The 17,701-nt window shown below is 45.0% G+C and overlaps 1 protein-coding gene across 1 annotated transcript in view; it reads left to right on the top strand.

The window, feature by feature from the left end:
- The first annotated feature begins 4,994 nt into the window (after positions 1 to 4,994).
- met (MET proto-oncogene, receptor tyrosine kinase) overlaps positions 4,995 to 17,701 on the top strand; it is a 54,490-nt gene continuing 41,783 nt past the window's right edge. Inside the window, 2 exon segments of the mRNA XM_084450938.1 lie at positions 4,995 to 5,335; positions 7,006 to 8,209. Of these exon segments, the coding sequence (XP_084307064.1) occupies positions 7,007 to 8,209 (1,203 nt within the window). The 5' untranslated portion in view covers positions 4,995 to 5,335; position 7,006.

Below are 17,701 nucleotides of genomic sequence, written 5' to 3'. Positions count from 1 at the left end.
GGACTAGTCATCCCGTTCCCGCTGCTGAAAAACATCCCCACATCATGATGCTGCCACCGCCATGCTTCACTGTGTGGTATCAGCCCGGTGATGAGTGGTGCCTGGCTTCCTCCAGAAGTGACACTTGGTATTCAGGCCAAAAAGTTCAATTTTGGTTTCATCAGACCAGAGAATCTGGATTCTCATGGTTTGAGAGTCCTCTAGGTGCTTTTTGGCAAACTCCAAATGGGCTGTCACATGCCTTTTACTAAGAAGTGGCTTCCGTCTGGTCCCTCTACTATAAAGGCCTGATTAGTGGAGTGCTGCCTGCATGATTGATCTTCTGAAAGGTTCTCCCATCTCCACAAGGATATGCTGGAGCTCTGTCAGAGTGACCGTGGCTGCGTTGCGAAACGCATTCTACCCTACTATATAGTATGCCAAATCAAGATGTAGTATGTCCCAATACATAGTATGCCACATGCAGTATGGCAAAAAATACCAGGATGTCCTACTACATCCGGTTGTATTTTGCAGTATGCAAGCCAGCAGGCTTTTCTGGCTATTCTGACCCACAATCCTGTGCGCAGCGGAAATGTGTGTCACAGTCGTGAGTCGTGACAGCTGTAGACGAATGTCGCGTTGGACAGCGACAGATGTGGGCAAATTTCAAGGCGCAATGTTATGACAAGGTAGTATGTCCCAATTGGATGCCTACTGCTTGCAAAGTACGTACTTTCTAAGGGCAGCTGTAGCAGGTACTCGTAGTAAGAAGTAGAAGTATGCGATTCAGAACGCAGCCCCTCTATTTACAAATGATGGTGGCCACAGCTATGCCTTGACACAATCCTGTTTCTGAGGTCTGCAGATAATTCCTTTGACCCCCATGGCTTGGAGTTTGCTCTGACATGCACTGTCAACTGTAGGACCTTATATAGGCAGGTGTTGGCAATCTCCAATCATGTCCAATCAATTGAATTTAGCACAGCTGGACTCCAATTAAGCTGTAGAAACATCTCAAGCAGTATCAGTGGAACCAAAATGCACCTAAGATCACTTTTGGGTGTCATATCAATGGGTGTGCACATTTTACATTTTGATTTTTAATAAATTAGCACAAATGTCTAAACACCTGTTTTCCCTTCGTCATTATGGGTTATTTTGTGTAGAGTTTTGAGGAAAAAATGAACTCAATCTATTGTAGAATAAGTCTGTAACATAATAAAACGTGGAGAAGGTGAAAGGCTATGTATATATAGTATATATCCTTTAGAATCTTCAGGTATATAGACTTTAGAACCCTGAGGTATCTCCCAGTTGAAAAATTATACTGTGGGCCTTCAGGGCTAGGTTGGGTTGGGTTGGGTTGAGTATCCTGGACTGATTTTAGGCCCATGCATTTGGTTTGCAGTGCAATGGCTCCACCTAGTGGTGAACGATGCCACTGAATACATACCAGTGAGGTGGCTGGAAAGGAAAGGAAAACCGCTTCATCCTCCACTAGGGGGTGTATAGTGCTGTGAGAGTAGCCTACATCAAGCGCCCTGGACTTGAGTGAACTTGGTTGTCATGTCATGATGGTGGTTGAAGATGTCATCGTCTCCTTAGCGCTACAAACCCAAACCGCGCACAACCGATGTACACAGTTTCCAATTGAACGTCACAACATTTCCCCACAAATCACAATTTCAGGGTGTCTCACGCAGATGGAACAATGAGTAAACACTCACACAAAAAACACATTCAAAGATGTCTTCATATTTCAGAAAATCATAATATAATTCAGGATGTCTACGTGTGTTTCCAAATTAGCTGGTTATTTTTTTAGAACACCACCAAGGCCCACTAACAGTATCTTATTTGTTGACTAAATGGGGTCAGCACAGAGAGATCAGATCTTGGACCCATCGTTTTCAGGGCACAACATGGACCTCTTGGCCTGACGCACCATCAGCTGTTGTGGTGAAGCATAGCGAGGAGGATGGAATTTGCTCTGACATCATGCCCGTCTCCCTCTGGCTCTGCGTGTCTACGAACCGCTCCAACCCTCGCAGATGTTCCCTGCTCACCGAGGCACACCTGGTTTCCCATTCCCTCACCGGGCGTTGTCTTGTCCGTCTGCGAACGCTCTGGGGGCTGAGCGCTAATCCACAGCATGGCGAACGAAGAAGTGGACGAACGGGAGGGTGAACGGCCTCCCATGCCTTCATCGCTTCCTAATGAGATAGGCTACCATCTGTCTGTCTCTCTCCCAGATGTGCGAGGCACCGCTGTGTTTGGCTCCAGCAGCTTGAGTCTGGCTTGCTTTTTTGAAGGCTTCGCACAATAAACAAGTGAGCAAGGGGCTTTAAGTGCTCCCGAGGACATCTCATAAACAGTTTAACAAGTCCTGAGAACACTTAAGCCCGCAAGAGAGAGTGTGATATAGAGGAAGAACATGGAGCTGTGGTAGGCCTAAATGTTTTATTTTGGGGTAGAGCTATTTCAACAGTGGAAATCTGGTTCTAACCCCACTCAAAGCAGGGAGGAAGATGATTTTATTGAGTTTGATGTGATTACTTCAAGATGCAGAAGCTAGCACTTATTTTGGACCCCTGGCATACAGGGGCGGGGGGTGTAGGCCTCCCAGAAATTGGATGTGGTCCACGTCTCCAACCCTTCACGGATGGTGCCGTAATGTTCCTTATTACTTTTGTTACATACACAACTGAGTGGTGGCGTTTGATATGAACAATCATGAGATCGCATCAGTAGCCTGCCACACAAGATGAGACACAGACTGTGTCATCTTATTGAGGACCACTTTTCTCCTCCACAGCGCCAGTTATCTCACAGCAGATTTTAATCTTGTGATTTCCTGTTTCATTACAAGTGTATCTCTGACGCACTAAAACAGGGGCTGGGCCCGAAAGACCAAGTCTATCTTCCTCTAACTCATCTAGACATCATGTACTCTACCTTCAACCTCCATTTTTGTGATGCGTACATTCACATATCTCTTTAGTAACATTATTATTACTTACGCTCCCTTATCCGACATGAATCTCGACAACCACCACCACTGGCCTCAGAACGTGTGGTGGAGAGTGGGCCGTGGACTGATAAGGAGAGTGCCTCAGTAAATCACTCTTACGGCAGTGAATTCAGGAACTGATGGCGGTATAAGGTCCATCTTCTGAATGGACCAGCAGCGGCCTCCCATGGGTCAAGAGCATCAATCAGGGTTTACAGTAGCAGGATCTCCCCAGTCAGCAGTAACCCAGGTTTCTATTGACCCCCCAGGTGATAAATAACCCAGAGGTACTTGGTTAGCAATCAGTGATGGACAGTGCATCTGTTGAATTAAGATTGAGCCCTCTGGTCTCATTATTCCTACCCCTTGCTCTGGCATTCAGTGTCAGATGACCCTAGTAGGCTACCTGCCGTTCACTAGATGCTCATGTGTCCCTGAAGATGATAAGTGCAGTTTTCATTCCGTACCAGCAGGTGGCATTAAAATGAATCAAAGATAAGCTGATTAAATGTTCATAAGTCAGTTAAGATTTGATGATCTTAAAATTCACAATTTGCCTGCCATTATGGCCCACACTAAATGGTGGGGTCTGCTCTAGTTACACACTGTGTACCCTGTGTAGGCAACAGACATACAAATGCAATCATGCTGTCATAAATCTCCCTAGTCTTACAGGTGGTGCGCTGGATGTAGCTCATTCTTAGAATGTGTGTCATACTGGTGGGGTTTCCAGATTCTGCATACCGACAACCAGTGATTACAGCTCCGGGTTGTAGGGTTGACCACCGGTGTGACCTCTTCCCCTTCAGCTGCTCCCCAGGAAAAGTGCCCCCGCCAAAATGGAGTCTGCCACCTCAACCACACAGGCCAGACACACCCCACGGGCATAAGTATACACAACCTTCTCTCAGGCACACCCCTCAGTGACTGCATCAGTCAGACCCCGAAGCACTGAAAAACACAGTTACTAACACACAGGATATGAAGTCACGTAAGTGGGGGTGCATTGAGTTGCCCAACTGCTGCCTCAGTAGAAAGGACAAAGTTTGACTGGTAGGTAGGTGCAGATTCACTCCAGCCACTATGGGGGAAGCTTAGCTGACTAGTTAGTTATTGTAGTTTAGACCAGTGACCCCCCTTTTCGAAACCACGGTTCTCTGCCCTGTACAATTGAGCAGTAGCACAACATTTTCAACAGGGGATGCCAGTTTGTCCCTCCATATAATACTGAGACTGATGTGTTTGGTATGCAAGGTTGGCTTGTTAAAATAAACTATTGGCTTGCTGAAACTAAAACTAAACTACTAAAATATGTTTTACATTCCATCATTTGAGAAATTATGATGATGTTGATTATTATTATTATTATAAATTATTATTTTATTTATTTATTATTATTATTAATAATAATAATCATAACAATAATACACTTGGTAGTAATAATAATGATAATAATAATAGCCTACTTCATTTCATTTATAAAGCACGCTTCATTGTGAAAACAATCTCAAAGTGCTTCATTCGAGTGTTGCTCTCGCCGCATGCCCCCATATAGATCTGCTAAAAGTGCATAGCCCACTGTTGAGAAAGAGGGAATTTTGTTCGAATTCATTAACACACATTTATGTTCCATCTAGCCTACTGTCTACAATATTTTCAATCCCTTCCAGTCCAGTTACCAGCCTTTCAGGAAGCAGGACAAAGAGATTTTTGTGTTGCCCTGTGTGATTCATGGGTGACACATTGAGTTGGCATCGTCTTTAAAACTTACCTTGTTATTTAAGGGCTGAGAGAGCCCTTTTAACTTGACAACCGAAAAGAGAAGCACAGTGTTGGCCATGTTACCTTATAAAAAAGTATTTTATTTTAAATATCCCTAAATATATAGCCTATACTACAAATCATCAATGTCTATTGATTTTTTTAAATCCAGTATCCAGTTGAAATGGCCACCTGCGATAAGACGGCTACCCTCTCATTACCTCTCCAGCGCAACCCGGAGAGGAGGAGCGCAACTCGCCAGGAGACAAAAAAACTGAGGGGATTTTGAATGCCAGTGTGACCTACACATCCCACTCCTGAGTCATCCAGGTTAACACACTGAGAGACGGATTGAGTGTCAGACGGGCACTCTGAAACGAGGACACGTTCGCTTTGTTAGTAAAGGAAAATTGAAAATATATAGATAGACAAATAGATAGCTGCTCCAAACTCATACGCATCAGTTTGGATGCCAAGAAGTCGATGCGCGCGAGTCTCACTGGTGAGGAATCCCGAGGAAGAGGCTATGTTTTGAGTCAAAGAAACCCCAACACAAAAGTGAAACAGTGAAACTTCCGACAGGTACGTTTAATGTAGCCTATATTTTTCCAATTCATTAGCAGAAGTGTTGTTTTTCTCTTAGTCTGGTTATAGAATAAAGCCCATAGAAAGCCTTGGCTACCGGAACCCCATCGGATGTAGGCTCGCGCTGATGCTTGCAGATTGAACAACCTCGTGACCATTACAGGGATGATCAGTTAATGATTGGAAATGACTGGAAATCTCAGTTAAATCTTTTTCACAATAGCCAACAAATAAGCCCGTCCTAAAAGTTGTCTATTCAAGTTTCGTCTCTGAGTCACTTTCCTCTTGCTGTCCAAATCTCTGCCAGTTCCTCAAAGCTGTATTTACTTTACGTCTTTCGTTCGTTAGAATAACAAGCCCTTTGTTGTAAGTGAGTTGAGTCTGGACGTTGCAGGTGCGTGGTGGTATTGTATAGTAGGATTGTTTTGTGTGAAAACGTGTTTTTTTGCCCCACAATTACGCATAGCTTTATACGAATAACAAACTCGTCATAACCACTACAGGCGCACCTGCAGCCGTGGCTCTTATCCTTTGGAATGCTTGATGAAGACCAGTGCTTCTTTTTTAAGTAGGCTAATTCAAAACGTTTTTCTTTATTGATCATATAAGACATATTGAAGAGAAAAATAGTATTCAAATGTAAGGGTAGTATTATTTTTTTTTAAGCTTTTTTTTTTTAGTTAAAGCTTTTAGCTTAGTAAACCATTCATTTAATTGTGAGCCTGAAAGACAATTGCAGGTGAATGTTGTGTTACTTAAGCTGTTTTTGTTGTCCTCAACCTTTTGTAGCCTACTGTGAAACCACCAGGCCCATGTGGACAGGCAAATCCCTATTTACAAATTATCTAATTAACTGTCATGGGGTGGGTTTACAAACCATTCTCTCTCTCTCTCTCTCTCTCTCTCTCTCTCTCTCTCTCTCTTGCTCTCTCTCTCTCTCTCTCTCTCTCTCACCCTCTCTCCTTCATTCTCCCTCACCCTTTCTCTCCCTCTCTCTGAAGCAGACCTAAAAGCATCTCCCTGTGGATTAGCATTTAAGCACCATCTATTCATCATTGTATACAGCGCTGCAGTCGCCCCTCGTTTTAATTGAGTTTATCTACCACTCCCCGGGGGTTGTTGTCTAAACTTAGCACGGTGGTTGCAGTGCCCTGCAGAGAGAGAGGGGGGCCGCATTCTCCGTGATTCACCCAAACGGGTCGCTTTGTGGCCGGACTGGGACCAGGGCACTGAACCACAGCAGCGCTGCTGGGTCAGTGGCCGCGTCCCTCACAGCTCATGAGTTTCACAGCGACTGGATGAGTCACAGCGGCAGCGCTGATGCGTTCGATATTGAGTTGGTCGTGCTACAGTATAATGCTTCAAGTCATATCAGCAGTGGTAATTTCATTCAATCACTATGGTGGAATGAGTAAACCGTGGCATCAGACCCCGACACACTGTTCCATTTGTGAGCCTCATAAGTGATCGTGCCGCCCTCCAGTTTTTCTAATGGTTATTTATAGCCAGATTGTTCCTTTTCAGTTCACTCATGCTCAGAACAAGTAAGCGCACAGATACTTTTCATGATTGATGGTGTTTTCTTTGTGCTACAAGCGTGAATGTCTTCACAGCATGAAAGTCATTTCTCATGTTCTGAACTTCTCTTTGGCTTGTTTTTGGCACAGGATGAATATCTGCTTGTTGAACGCCTTTCACCTTGTCATCCTCCTCTGGGCTCTGTGCCCTGGGGTGAGGGGTCAATGCGAGGAACGGTTCGAGAAGAAGCTCAACCTAACGGTGACCTACGACCTCTCCAGCTTCATGGCAGATTCGTCCATACAGAATTTGCTGATTTTTAAAGGGATGGTGTACGTTGGCGCCGTCAACCGGATCTACGCTCTCTCCGACAACCTTACGAAAGTGTCCGAATACCAAACTGGGCCTGTGTCAGAAAGCCTGCGATGTGGCCCTATGCGGGACGACAGTGCAGGTAAGACCAGTGCTGTGGACAACAACAACATGGCCATGCTAGTGGAGACATATTACGATGAAGAGCTCTTTACCTGCGGCTCAGCCGACCAAGGAGTTTGCCGGCGCCACCTGCTGATGGACGGAGAGATAGTGGACGGGGAATCTCAGTGCATGTATTCACCGAAGGCTGACAACGGAGGCCACCAGGGCTGCGCCGACTGCGTAGCCAGCGCGTCGGGGTCCCGGGTGGTCAGCGCGGAGAGCGGAGGCGTGATCCGGTTCTTCGTCGGTAACTCAGAGATCCCCGGCGTTGGGAGCCCGGCCCAGACCAAGGCCCGGCAGCACCACACCATCTCCGTTCGACAGATGAAGGAGACCCAAGATGGCTTCCGCTTCTTCTCCGACCAGTCCTACATGGACCTGGCGCCACCACTGCGCGGGAATTACTACCTGCGCTACGTCTACTCCTTCCAGAGCGGACCCTACGCCTACTTCCTCACGGTGCAGCAGGAGGGCAGCGACTCGCGCGCTTACCACACCCGCATCGTTCGCACGTGTGCCTCAGACGCCGAGCTTCGGCGCTACGTGGAGATGCATTTCGAGTGCATCACCACCAGCAGGAGGCGGAAGCGCTCGCTGCGGGACATCAAGGTGTTCAACGTCCTGCAGGCAGCCCATGTCACCAAGGCAGGCCGAGACCTGCAGAGAGACATGTTCCTGAAGGAGGACGACGACGTGCTGTTCGCCGCCTTCGCCAAAAGCGAACCGGACTCTCCCGAGCCCATTGCCAGCTCGGTGGTCTGCGTTATCCCCCTCGCCGACATCAATGACAAGTTCCTGGACAAGAATATCCGCGAGTGCCACACCCGACAGCCCTACCACTTCACAGGCTCTGAAGAAAAGCGCTGCTACAACGCGGTGAGTGCCTCCCCTGTAAGCAAAGGTGTTTAAAGCAGTATGGATTAGACTATCATAACTGAGGTAATATAAAAACAAAATAAGAAGAATAAGTAGAAAATATAGCCACAAGCAGCAATGAGATTTATGGTTACATCCCCTTAAGACTGACAGACAAGGAGAGACTGACAAGACAGATGGGCTGGCCCCCTTGGTAAATCCAGCAAGACCAGCTAATGACTAAGGTTTGTAGCTGGTTCTCGATAGATTTTCCAGTAAGGTATGACAGCGCCATATTGAGGTCATTGTGTCACACATTTACCTCAGGTACAATGTTTTTACCACCTAGCAACCAGAAGGCACTTAGTGTAGCATAAAGTGCCAACTTCGTCAAGCCTCAAATCACGCAATTTTGAACTTATCACCTTTGGTGGAAAGAATACCCTAGAGTACACATGTGCGAAGGTGACTGAATCAGGTAAAGCGTTTATGAAAAAATGAGTCAGCATTAGCAATTAGCTTTGTGCCAAAATGATCAAATTTCAAATTTTGGGGCCTTTTTTTATTCAATTATTTATTTACAAAAATGTTTCTCTGCCATCTTGGATTGGATTTCTTAGCTGTTAACACCCTGTCACTACTTGATTTGGAACTCTAGCGGAAGTGGACCGCTCCTATTATGCGCGTGCATGACCCGGTCCGCCATCTTGGATGGCAACTTGGCGTGGACAAAAAACGCTATCTACCTGATTTGGACCTACCTGATTTGAATCGCCACTGTGAGGAAACATCGCAATGAAGGATTACAACTTCTATAGAGATTTTAAAATGTATATTAGTGTGGTAGTATATTAGTTTCACCCCCATGGCCTGTCAAAGACAGAAAACATGCTGCTCCAAAATGTATTATAAAAGGTACGTTATATGCTTATTTGGCTAATGTTATTTTGCAATTTCCCAAGCAAAGAAAATGTAAAATGATTGCCAAGGGGAAAGTCTTTGGTAGGCTATTAATCATAAAATATTTTCTCTGTAAGCTTATATATAATGTGCTTTAAATGATACATCGGTCAAAAATAACAATGCAATAAATCGCTAACAACAAAGCCTACTCTGTAGTTATAGTTAGCGTTAGCTAGTAGCCTAGCTACATTGCCCCTGGGCTACTGACTATTACAAAGTGCGTTGTTAAACTCGAAATCCAGTAGCAACGAACTCACAGAGGTGTTGCCTTAGCTAGGCGTCCAAGATGGCGGACCGACTCACCCTTCTCACTTTTCGTGGTTAACATTAGGAACACAGACAGTTTCAAGAAATATGGACATTGCAGTATTTTTTGTGGAGTTCAATGGAAATGCTGCCTGCCTGATAAGCAAGGGAAAAAGTCTCCATTGTAAATGATCTCAAGTGTTATTCATTACTAAACATGGAGAACAGTAGCCTATGAGGAAAAAACAAGCCACTAGAGAGGGCCTAACATCTCAGCAGTCTTTCAAGATAAGTGTCTGGTCAGAAATAGAATAGTAGCCTACAGATATAGGCTAGTCAAGATAAGTGTTTGGCAAGAAATAGAATAGTAGCCTACAGATGTAGGCTATTCAAGATAAGTGTTTGGCAAGAAATAGAATAGCAGCCTACAAACATACATTTTAATTTTAATGTATAGAAACCACTGTTTGAATTTGTATGATGAAAATGTTTGTTATGGAATAGACTCGCAATGTTTAGAGACTGACTCGTGAGTCTAGTTATGGAAATAAAAAATAACATTTTCAGGAATAGTGCCACAACAATTCATATACATTTCATATACATTTTCGTCCAACGGGGTGGAAATGCCAGCATTGTGTACTAAATATCTTATTATAGCGCCAGCTAGGATCAAATCATGGTGACTCTTTGTGGCCTAGTTACTCATGGTCTGCAGTTTGGACCTGGTGATTTTTGGCATTTTTGGTGCCGGACCTCAAGAGTTATTCAAGCATTTCCAGGAAATGTATAATAATAAGAATACTGACAATTACAATACGCTTTGTAGGATCCCCAATGTGACCAATGTGAATAAAGAATTGTAGATATAGTGGGAATGTCAATGAGATAATCGTACCAATGATTAACCCCTACAGACTTAAATTGATTGTTTGTATCTCTCTCCCCACCCAACAACCTTTCACCCGGCCCCTCCCACTGCTCTTCTCTATACTTCACTTGCCTTCCTGGCCTGTCCTCCAATCCATCAGCATTGATCCCACCAATCGGTTAAATCATCTGATCAATACCGACATGAATTTAACTGCTGACTACCTCTCAGGAGGATCTGTCAATATCTGTGGCAGCGCTGCTCTCTGACTCCATCATTACCGCTCAGCGCCTCAGCCAGACCTCCCAGCAGGTTGAGGCCGAGGCTGGTAGAGGCTCCCAGCAGGGTGAGGCTGGTAGAGGCTCCCAGCAGGCTGAGGCCGAGGCTGGTAGAGGCTCCCAGCAGGGTGAGGCCGAGGCTGGTAGAGGCTCCCAGCAGGGTGAGGCTGGTAGAACCTCCCAGCAGCGTGAGGCCGAGGCTGGTAGAGGCTCCCAGCAGGGTGAGGCCGAGGCTGGTAGAGGCTCCCAGCAGGGTGAGGCTGGTAGAACCTCCCAGCAGGGTGAGGCCGAGGCTGGTAGAAGGCTTTCATGATTAGGTACAGTGGAGATACAGAGAGGGGGCAGTGGACTGATGAATTTGGAAACTGGATGGGGTGTAGTGGGGTGGAGGGGGATGGGGTGTGGTGGGGTGGAGTGGGGTGGACTGTGCAGTGAGGTGGGGTGGGCTGTTGGGTGGGTTGTAGTGGGGTGGGGTGGGCTGTAGTGGTGTGGGGTGGGGTGGGGTGTAGTGTGGTGGGGTGGGCTGTGGGGTGGGGTGGGCTGTTGGGTGGGCTGTAGTGGGGTGGGCTGCAAGGGGTGGTGCATATTAGTCGTTTCAGCCATGATGACTCACGCTACAATAGCTGGGCATCAGCAGCTAGGTGGAAGCCCAGGGAAATCGTTCCGTTTCTGGTACCTAGGCTAGCCCCCTGCCCCCCGGCCTCTAGTCCTCACACGTTCACCTGTCTTCCCCTGCCGGTGGGAAAGGGGGAAGAGCATTGCTTACTTTTTGCGGCCTCTCATTTAGGATATGTTAGTCTTGTTTACGTTTGTTAAAGCAGTGACTCACTCATCTCCAAGGAGATTCACGAAGATGAGAGAATACTTTAGTATAACACTCTAATCAGACATTCCTTTCTGCTGGTTAATTCTTCTGTAGGACAGACAGAATATGACATCAGTTGCCTGGAGGTGCACTCAAGAAGTTTCTGCTCCCCTGTATAATTATCGGCATGATTCAATCCTCTTTTTTGCGTGGCTGGAAGCCAGCGCACCTAGTACAGTAGAACCTCGAAGATCCGAACCTCAGAGATCCGAACAACTCGGTCAACCGAACAGGGTCAAAACAGGAAATGGAAAAGGAAAAAAGAAAAAGGAAAAGGGCTTGTAGCCTATGGTTATCCGAGAGCACGTAAGTGCCTTTTCGATTCAAATAGAGGGTTGTTTTTAACATATATCAAGTGTCTACACATTACATATTATATTTTCTAAATTTTGTGTATTTTGGGATCACCTTCAGAGTTACGAACATTTCAGAGATTCACGATTCACGATCGTCAGTCCTGGTGGGTTCGGATCTTCGAGGTTCTACTGTATAGCTTTTGTCCGGTTATCACTCCCTCCCTCCCCCCCTCCCTCTCTCCCTCCCTTACTCCGGACAATGTTGGCCTGCATCTCTCTGTTGGCACCACTAGAGGCAGTAGTACCAACACACCAAAATCAAGAAGGACACCAAAATCAACTCACTGATCTCCACTGCACAAGTAGAGTAGTGGGGAAGACCCAGTGGGGATGACTTTATGGGACTATACCCCAAACCTCCACATGTTCATCCTCAGATCCTGTCCAAACCCCAACCCTTATTCTAACCCCAATCCACACTAGGGACTGGAAGAGGACACCAAAACCAACCTGTCAATCTCCACTGCACAAGTAGAGTAGTGGTCAGAGCATTGGACTCCCACCTGGGAGGCCGGGGTCCAAGACCCCGTAGGGATGACTTTATGTTATCATCAATGTAACTGCTTTAGCCACTGACCGCTACCATTAATGTTATGGAAGCTGCTGCTAGTTGTTGTGAGCTCATGAGCTAACTGGCTATCCCACTCTTATTGTGCTGGATTAGCATTGGAAGCATTGGAACTGAAATTGGCGACAAGACCTATCTTAATTTATCAGACATTATTTCATGTCATTTCAACTCACAGCTATTTCAGTGGCATGACTAGCTTCCGTCCTACCAGTCCTGAACAGAAACAAGCCAGCCACGCACATAAGCCAGGCTTGACCTGGCCTGGTTCTTCTCTTTAAGCTGCATCCAGTAGCTCTGTAGCTCGCTCTGCCAGTCAGTCTGTCCACAAAAATGTTGGTTGGGGGTCCAGAAAAATATCTTCACTCTACCCATGCGTGTATAGTACGTGGTCACAGCTATTGCAAATTCATGCTTGGTAAGTCAACAGAAGTACGTTTCGATACACCTCATCATTCTTGGCAGCTGTGAAGTGTCAGACCCTGTTGTTATTGTTTTGGTTTAGTCTTCACTCCTGCTCTTCTTAGTAATCTAACACTTTAGCGTGCAGTCCATTCATCTGCAATGACAGGACTAGGCATTGACAAATGTCACGAACATCTGTTATTACAAATATTTTCATTTTGGGAGTATATTTACTGCAAACACTGTCATGCAGTCAAATCCATGTGAACTTGTGAAGAGCTTTTAAGCATACTTATCTAATTGATTAATTGATTAATTAAATGCTACTGTATCGAGTAGCCTACTGTTTTTTAAGGCTGACATTTACAGAAGTTAAAATGAGCAGAACAATGTTTCATTATTTCACCCACTGTAGCCCAATGGGGGTGTTGTAAAGCAGGATTAACTTGGCAGTAATGAGCGTAGAGGCCATACAATAAGTGACACTTACTGATTAATAATACTTCTTGTTTTTGTTGGCCTGGAGTGGAAGGATCTAGTCCCAGGTGCTGTCTAATAGATTTATGAGTCATTTTCAATGGCATATGGCAGGTAGGCTCTCTCTTATCACCTAGTAAGACCTGGAGATAAGCAACACCATAAAACTGTAAAACCTTTAAACGTTGGAAAGAGGCATCCTTAAGCAAATTTCTCATAAAGTTTATCATTTGGTCAACCCAACTCTCCAGTTTCAAAACCTCAAATAGGAATTCTGAGGAGTGCGCAAAGCTCTTGCAAGAGCCTGCTTGATGTTATAAGTGGTGGTTGTCAGCTCAAGCTAGACTCTTAGTATATGGAGTGAGATATGATAGATGGCATAATGATAAGTGCCTCTTTCTTGTCGTCCATGTGATGGAGCATGTCTGTTTCCAGAACCTCTGACTCCCCTACATCAGGCGCATGTGAGTCTCAAGAGTGTTGTGTTATTTAGTGTGGCACAAATAATCTCAATACTAATGAAAGACATAACAGTGTGTCCCCTCAATAGGCATGCTCGAACTTCGCAAGGCCGTTCCACCTTGATCTGACACAGTGTGCTGCTGCCCGATGATACGAGTTCACAGAACAGAGAAGGCTAATCGCGCCGTGTGGGAGGTGGTAAAGATTTAGAAAGTCACCAATGAGGCTCAAAATAATAAACGGCCACATTTAAGGTCAAAATTATCATTGGGTTACCATTGATTTGTGAAGACACACCAAATGCTGATTGCTTTTAAATTCAATCTGAAGCCTGATTGATTGCAGCACATCATACAATCCCCAATCGAAGAGGCTTTTGATCGTTTTAATTAGCGGACCCAATTTAATGAGCGTGTTGGAGTGAAAAAAGCCAAACAGGTCGACATAGCCAGACTTTGAATGTATGTTACTTTACATTGCAAATATAAAACATATTAATGTCTGATTATGAAATACAATCAGGATCCATTTCCCATTATTGTATGCATTACATATTGTGCTAAAAGTTGCCAGTTAACAGTTGAGTGAGAGCTGCTGCTATTTGACTGAAGACGTCACGCTCCCTGAGTCCCACATGCCCCAGCCTGCTGGTGCCGCACCACTGGGCCGGGCCAGACCAGACCCACGCAGGAGTGTTCTCTGGTCTCTCACCAGGAGGCTGAGTCTGCCGCGCTGCAGGAACAAACAAAAGAATGAAAATACTTTGGAGGTTCGTGCCCTATCCTGTCCTCCCCTGTACAATCTTAGAAGCCTTAGTTTTGATAAGCTCAGGTGTGTGTGTGTGTGTTAAGGCCAATTTATACTTCGTAATACGACACGTGTCGCACGACACGTCTTTCGGTGAGACCCTGCAGCTGTACGCTCTCTCAGTGCCCCTCCACCCCCCCACCCCCCCCCCCACCCCAGAGGGTCCAGCCCTGTGTGGTGTGTCACCAGGTGGCCATGCCCAGACAAGCTGTATGTGTACCAGCAGCCACGAGAGGCTGGGCACCTGGCATCCAACTACAGTATCTGCAGGCTAGGCCTTCTGCTCACGCCACACCTGTGGTGAAGAATGGAAAACAAGACAAGCAGTACATTAGAGTGGAACAACTATCTGAACTAATGTCTGATCAAGTGACATCATGCTGGACACTTTCATCTGACTGATGCGATTGGGCCTTAAATGCTCATTTTAATAAATGCAGTAAGCATTATCGAAACAAATAATTTACAATTGCACAATACTGACTTTGTGGTCGATTGTTGATGAAAATTGATTCTTATTGAACTGTAAAGCACTGGTTGTGCTCCGTCCACCTATGCAGCAGTGTTAATTTCGTCAACGAAAACTATGATGAAAATTATTCATCAACAACCTTTATTCACGAGACGATAACTAAATAAAGGTAGAATACTGTAGATTTAGTCGACTAAAATCGTAATGCTATTTAGTGTACTAAAACTAGATTACAGCATTTGAAATTATAACATTTTAGTCAAAAGACAATGACTAAAACTAAATCCAAATTTGCAGTCAAACTTAACATTGCTACGCAGGTATTTAATACTAGTGTTTCCTCTGGGATAAATGTCTATGGTTATTTTTTGCATTCACACAAATCATTTGTAGAGGGTCTGAGTCTCTCTCTCTAGTCCCTCTATATGCACATATCTTTTTTGCAGTCATGTTTACATACCTTATCTATATAACCCAGATAGAGAGAGAGCAGTAACTCCTAAAACGTCTCCGCTTGCAACCTGTCTCCCAGAGTGAAGCTACACAGTGCTAATTTCCCCTGAATGGAGCCTTGGTGCACGCCTACTCAACGAGGCTGCGGCATGTCAACTTCCCCTTTCCACATGCCGTTGAAAATTAGAATCATTCCCTTTGCTTGTCTTCTCTGTTAATAATAATACACTTTATTTTTATAGCACCTTTCTCACAACAATGACATTACACGCACAGTGTAATGCTTCACGTAAAAAATAGACATAAAATGAATATACATTTTGTTCATTTTTTTTGTTTGCATAGATTTATCTGGAAGGCCTTTTCAAAAGCTATCTACTGCTTAACTACAGCACTTTCCAGTCCTCCCCGAGGCACCACATGATACACGTGTTATGTGTCAGATGTGGAGGAGCTCTGCTCTTATGAGTTAAGGCCCCAGAGCCATTCTCTAATAAGGCGCTTCCCATTCCTCCTGCTCCTTCTATTCCTCCACATGGTGATTTCCTGCTTACCGGCGGAGTTTGAATGCAGACATACTCGTCTTTCAGCCACCCCTATTCAGCAAACCTAAATCTCTCACTCTTCGGCCACCCTCGACATCCTCACCTCCACCCCTACTCACTAGCGTCTCATTGCCTCCTTATCCTCTTAGAGCTTTGTCCTCCCTGTCTGAGCTGGCTGCCCCCACAGGAGTCGTAATCTGAAAGATCGCTGGAGCGGTAAATGGCCTTGATGGGCCAGCCTCTTCACGACCCCTGGTCAGACCACTCCACACACAAATGTATGTAGGCACAGCCGTAGATGTCCATGTAGCTGCCTCATCTCATAACCTCCTATTACCCACATGGACAGAAACATGCTTCGGCTCTAAAGGCTTTGAGACATTCCCACCCTCCAGATACATTGAATGTAGCCTGGCTCAGCTTGAGGCCCTATCGATCAACTATGGCGATGCATTTTGGCAAAGATGTCTGGCCTTCCACCAAAAGCCCCTGAGAGATTGTATATATATGCTATTCCTATGGTATCGAACCACCTTTGATTGGAGCACTTTGATTGGAGACTAAATAGAAGTGGACACCAAGTCATTGCAGTGCATTGGTCTGGAGTCATCCCACATTCAGTCAGTCAGTAATCTCCACACAACGGAGTCAAAGGATTATGCTCAAATGTGTGCTCAAGTAATGGAGGGGAATAGAAAGAGCCCTCTGCCCTCCTCTCTGCCCCTCACTTGTTTGGGTTTTATCACCCTGTCATGCTCCCAAACAATGCAAGACAAACAGGGAGGCTATCTAACAAATCCCCCATGACACCAATTGAGATTCCATCAGGAGGCTTTGATGTTATCAACCCCCCCATTGGGGATCTTTTGAATCATATTGCAAGAAGGAAGGCAAGCTCACACCTGAGAGAACTAAGCGATTCTTCTCGGAATTGAATGGTGTATTTTTACGGTCAAGAGCTTTCCTTGGCCAGCTAATGAACTATGCCAAGAGAGTCTTTGTGGTTTTGGGAATGGGAAAGAATTTTTAAACACACCTAGAGGCTATTCTAGTTTTACAGGAGACCAAAATTAGTTGTTTTCTTGTTAAAAAACTCAAGCAATTACTGTTTAATTGTCTTGGATTTAAGGTTTAGAACCAGTATACCATTTTATGTCTTTGTCATACTGTGAATTAAATGGTTGTTACCATGTTTTTCTAAGTATGCATTACACCTTCCAGCCTATATTTTTCTCCACAACTTGCAATTCTTGGAATCCCAGAACTCATGCCATGTGTCACAGTGCTAAGAACCAAGCTGATGAATTCAAACCATGTATTGTTCAATCACAATCCCTGACGTGATGTGAGAGAACAAGACTGCGAATAGAGATGCCAACTTCCAGGCGTTTATGAGTGTGAAAAAGCAGCCACAATGACGCATTGTTATGCCGCCCACAGCCCAGATTGTTAATTTGCCTTTTGTTGCGTACATGTTTTCTTCTTTACAGATGTTGCTCTGTACAGTTCAGCTGCCGCTGAAATAGAGCATCATAAAAAAAAAAATCTAAAAGACCACAGATGTCAAGAAGCTTTGAAAGTGAAGATGTTTTTGTTGATTTTTTGAGAGCAGTCCTGGCAAAACCAACGTCAATTTTCTCATGTAATTTCCATGAGGTCTTGAACCTCTTCCCTGTTTGAACATCTGCAGTACCACCTCTACCTTTGTTAGTGGGTGTGCTTTGGAAGTAGGTGTTTGTGTATCT

The sequence above is a fragment of the Borostomias antarcticus genome, assembly GCF_949987555.1.
Source record: "Borostomias antarcticus genome assembly, chromosome: 16".
Lineage (NCBI taxonomy): Eukaryota > Metazoa > Chordata > Actinopteri > Stomiiformes > Stomiidae > Borostomias > Borostomias antarcticus.
The sequence above is the reverse complement of the archived record's forward strand: the minus strand, read 5'-3'. Positions and strand labels throughout refer to the sequence as shown.